Genomic DNA, 4,757 nt, shown 5'->3' with positions numbered 1-4,757 from the left:
TATCACGATAAGACGGTCGGTCATTGATCCAAAGATTTAGATAAAACTAGGCACATAACGGATAACAAGATATATCCGATTTAAAACGCCATTCTGAAGTAGAATATATCAGCAAAAAACGATGTTGGAGAACACTATGCACTGTACATTCACTTGCAGTCAAAACACGGATTACGGTTACTGTGTTTGCTTTTCTGTCGGGATTGTGACTTTTGGATTGTGTACTTAGTACTGATAACATTGGTAGAGATAATGGCAATTGTTTGTTGATTAAATACCTCACAGCTACGGGGGACGAGAAAATAAACAATCTTTTGAATTGAGAAGAATCTTAATTATACAGCATCACGGACAGACTTGTAAATGCCGGAGGTGAAGTTAAAACCCCCTAAAACCCCTCCCCAACCTATAGATGAGGGGTGGGCATGGCTAATCCTAGCAGGTAAGTTGGTTTTTTTTAATTTTAAAAAAATCCTCAATTATATATGTTCATATTTTTTTTTGATCTTAGACATTATATACGATGTCAATCCAAAACTGTCAGAATTTTTTTTTAAAGTTCATTTTATTTACATGTGTGAATTATAATTTTGCATGGGTAATTTTTTTACAGCTGCAATGATTGCAACATTTCTTTGGGGAGGTGTAGTTCGAGGATTTGGGGTGCTTTTTGTGGAACTACAGACTGAATTTCGAATGTCTGCATTCCTGATATCGCTGGTTGTGGCCCTACATATCGGTTTATTTACCGTAGGAGGTATAGTATACTGTGTGGATTGTCAAAACTGGGTTATAACCTATTTATCCGGAAGTGTAATGTTGAAAGATATCCGTCTAAACCACGTATATAATACCATTCTGTTTATGTGTGTATCGTGTATAGAGTATACATATGCTTCTTTTTTTTTAAAAGTTAAATGAAATATATAGATATATATATGAGATACAGTTAAATGAAAAAGAAATGTTTCCTCATATACATGTAACAGACACAAGGTCCTATATAGTACTACATGTATAAAGCTTATCATATCTTGATAATGTTCAATTGAACACAAATATTTTTGTTCACATCCGAATTCTAGTCAATTCAATAGATGACCGAATTATTAGCTGCAAATACAACTATCTTTAAAAGACCCTATTGAAAGATTTACAATCTACACTCAGGTCTTTAACATGTTTAATACGACTAACGTCTACAAACATAGAAGGCTTTGTAAATTTGTATTGTTTCAACAAGGAAAGATTTATGAATCAATAATTTATCGGTTCTTAGCTTTAATTTCTAATTTGTAGCCTCCCAGGTTATTGTAACTCGTTCTGATATTTCAAAACTTGAAACCAAGGGAAACAGATTTATTTATAGGGGCGCTTTCTTTCAAAAGGTTTTAATCTAATTTTATTCATTCATTAAAACAGCAGTGATGCGCCTCGATATTTTTTTTTAAATAATGGATATCTTAACACTTGTTACTTCGAGGGATAAATTTTTAAGTCTTGTGATAAGTTTTGACCTTATTTATACACATAAGTAATTGTATTAGTCATACAAACTTTTTCATTTTTCAAAAACTCACTTGATGTTGTAATGAAATATATGGAGATAACGAACAGTTTGAACAGTTTTCAAGCTCAAAAGTCCATAAAACAATACAAACAGGAGCAGGGCAAACACGGACCTCCAAAACATCAGAGTTGGGATCACGTGCCATGGAGAAGTGAGAATCCCCTGCCGACCGGTCACACCCGCCGTGTGTTCCTTGTCTTAATCGGGAAATAACGGAAAAATCTGTCATCTGTTTTTCTTTTTGATAAATCCGCCGTGTGTTCCCCCCTTGCTTGTCGTAAAAGGCGATATGGAAGTAACGAAATACAGCAGGTGTGGCCGTCGTCCCTCCCTGTTCAAATGCCGTAAGTGCCGAGCATTTTTTTCACCGGCAATGGTGAAATCAGTGAAATTTTCTGGAGAGGGATATAAACAATTAGAATTTCTTTTTGATAAATTTATAACTTTCTTTATATTTTCATTCTTGGTAGTTATGATTTTTAAAGGTTTGGTAGCCCTTACCTATGGTGCCCGGTTCCTAACTACCAGACAGTGCTTATTTATGGGAACTGTGTTAGCTGTATTTTCATTTGTTTTCTCCAGTCTAGCGAAAGATGGGCGGTTTCTTTTTGTGTCATATGGCTTAATTCTAGGTAACAAAACAATTAATGATTGTCATTTCAGTTGCTTTATAATCTTTACAAATAGAGACAAAAGATTATCTGATTATACGAATATTCCAAATGTTTACATTAAAAAATTGTGTTACTTTAATATTTTTGCTCTTACATATGTGTTTTGTTTCAAAATTAAAATTTATTTTCACTTGTTTCTTGCCATTTTTGTGTCATAATTTGTTGCAAAACTCCCATACCGGGCTGAAATAAAGAGAACTGTTAATATTACCTTGTTTCGTCTTGTTTCTTTTTAGGTCTTGCCTTTTCAATAGTAATAGGACCGTCCACACTTCTCGTATCCCAATACTTCCAGGAAAAGAGAAACACTGCAGCGTGGTGTATTCAGTTGTCTTCGTGTGCAGGAGCACTTCTGTTTGCGCCGTTACAAAGAAGTTTAATCGACAAATATTTTCTGAGAGGTTCCCTTCTTATAACAGCCGGTATTCTTGGTCATTTACTCATAGCATCTGCTTTGATGCGACCACCTGAATTGTATAGAAAGTGGGAAAAATTAAAACGAAAAATCGAGAAAAAAGCAATGAAAGCTTCTCTTTTGGGAAGAGACGGAGTAACGATGGAACCCTTCAGGCCGCGCTCTCCGACTTCAGATTCTACTTTTTCCCCTTTAGCAAGGCAAGCAATGTTTAAAAGAATGATATCCAGAAGCGATTTGGATGACGAAAATCCAGCTACAAGTCAAACCGAGAAATCACCAAAGCAAAGCAGAAAAAAGGAAACAGAGCAAATAAACAAAGATGGTAAAGGTTCAAGTGATAGTTTAATGAAAAATCAACAAACATCAAGATTACCAGACAAGAGTGTTTATAGTAGTTATGAGTTTGGAATTTCAACACCTTTTCTTGAACAACGATATAAATCAAGAAAACGGACAGAAAGTGATAAAAGTATCAAGAGTGACATCAGCGAGTGTTCCATTTACTCTGAGAGTTCCACGACACGGAATTTTTGTGGAAGAGCAAACTTTGACAAGTGCTTCAATAGTTCAATAATTAATAGCATGTCGTTCGTTATTTTCACCATAGGTTTTGCTTTGGGAATACCAACAGTGATAACTGTGTTATTTCTTCCAGACATTGGTACTTCTAACAATTTAAATGACCTCCAGTGTGCAAGTTTAATAAGTATATATATGATTGGGGAGATACTTGGAAGAGCAGGAGGGATGTTTCTATCATATCGACACATAGACGATTTCTTCATCATAGCTACGTCATTACTTGTAGCAGGAATCTTACAGAATCTTCTGCAGTATTTCGTTGACTTCTTTCTCCTCGTTATTTTCTCATTAGTGATCGGTGTTTGTGGAGGACCAATCAATTCACTTTACGCTAATGTGATTCAAAGGTCTGTGCATCCTAATGAAATTTCCAGTGGAGGTTGTGTACTACACATTGCTCAAGGTCTGTCGTGGACATTAGTCATCCCAATCACAGGTGATTTTTACTCACATGAGTTTTAGAATGTAGTGTACGGAGATAATGAACAGTAATCAACTTCATATATAAATGTTGTATTAATATAATACAAATATTGGATTCAAGCTTAAATGTACATTAGACAATACAATTTTTGGAGCAGAGCAAACACGAACATTTAAAACATCAGAGGTGGGATCAGGTGTCAGGAGGAGTGAGCATCCCCTGCCGACCGGTCACACCGCCGTGTGTTCTTTGTCATGATCAAGAAATAACAAAAATAAAAAGATTTTGCCATTTCCTTGAAATATTAGAATGTGTTTTATATCCTATTCATAAGTTAAAGCAAATCCATTGCTATGATATTCTTTTAATTTATATTTTTAATTAACATAAGTACAATTCATTTACTATTTATACAATCATGTATTCTCTCTGTGTGACGAAAATATTTCATTTTGCAGGAATCTTGAGAGATTCTTCGGGAAGTTATTCCATGCCTTTTCATTTTCTCGGATCGTTAGCCATAGCTTCAAGTTTTGTGGTCATGATTTCACGTATTTGCCTGAAGAAACATCGAAGGGAAGTCTTCCAACCAGATCTGGAAACGGGTGAATTGGAAAGTCACGAAATTATAATAAAATAAACATCATTTAATCTGTTGAAAGCCTCGTAAGGCAAAAAATTGATATGTATGACATTTTGATAATTTATCGTAAAGATATGGCTATATATTGGTGCAATAAATATACTTTGTTTAATAAAAAGCATAGTTATGAATCGTTATATACAATAAATTTTAATTCATGTTAATTTTAAGTTTTTTTTTTGACAAATGTATTGATATAAACCCAGAAGAAGAAAAGTGTTTTTAAACTATTTTATCGTGTCATGAAGTAGATAATAACATATATGTACAATGTAAGTAGATGATAAACTCTTGTATACATGTGATACTTTGATAACATATATTTACATACATGGTTGATAAAATATTTCTCATAAGAAATTCTCAGATAAATAATTGAATCATGATACATGATACTAATGTATTTAAGTAAATCCAAGTTTTTTGCTTGATTAAACGTTTACTTT

The 4,757-nt window shown here is 33.8% G+C and overlaps 1 protein-coding gene across 1 annotated transcript; it reads left to right on the top strand.

Moving 5' to 3' along the window:
• On the top strand, positions 1-4,475 carry LOC134245741 (monocarboxylate transporter 9-like). Its single transcript, XM_062727997.1, has 5 exons — positions 1-442; positions 614-757; positions 2,056-2,202; positions 2,481-3,680; positions 4,127-4,475. The coding sequence occupies exons 1-5, from the start codon at positions 364-366 to the stop codon at positions 4,306-4,308; spliced, it is 1,752 nt and encodes a 583-aa protein (XP_062583981.1). The 5' UTR covers positions 1-363; the 3' UTR covers positions 4,309-4,475.
• Positions 4,476-4,757: the final 282 nt, after the last annotated feature.

Source organism: Saccostrea cucullata, unplaced genomic scaffold (genome assembly GCF_032062105.1).
Source record: "Saccostrea cucullata isolate Sc308-1 unplaced genomic scaffold, CSIRO_AGI_Scuc_v1 ctg4816, whole genome shotgun sequence".
NCBI lineage: Eukaryota > Metazoa > Mollusca > Bivalvia > Ostreida > Ostreidae > Saccostrea > Saccostrea cuccullata.
This window is presented reverse-complemented; position numbering and strand designations above follow the sequence as displayed.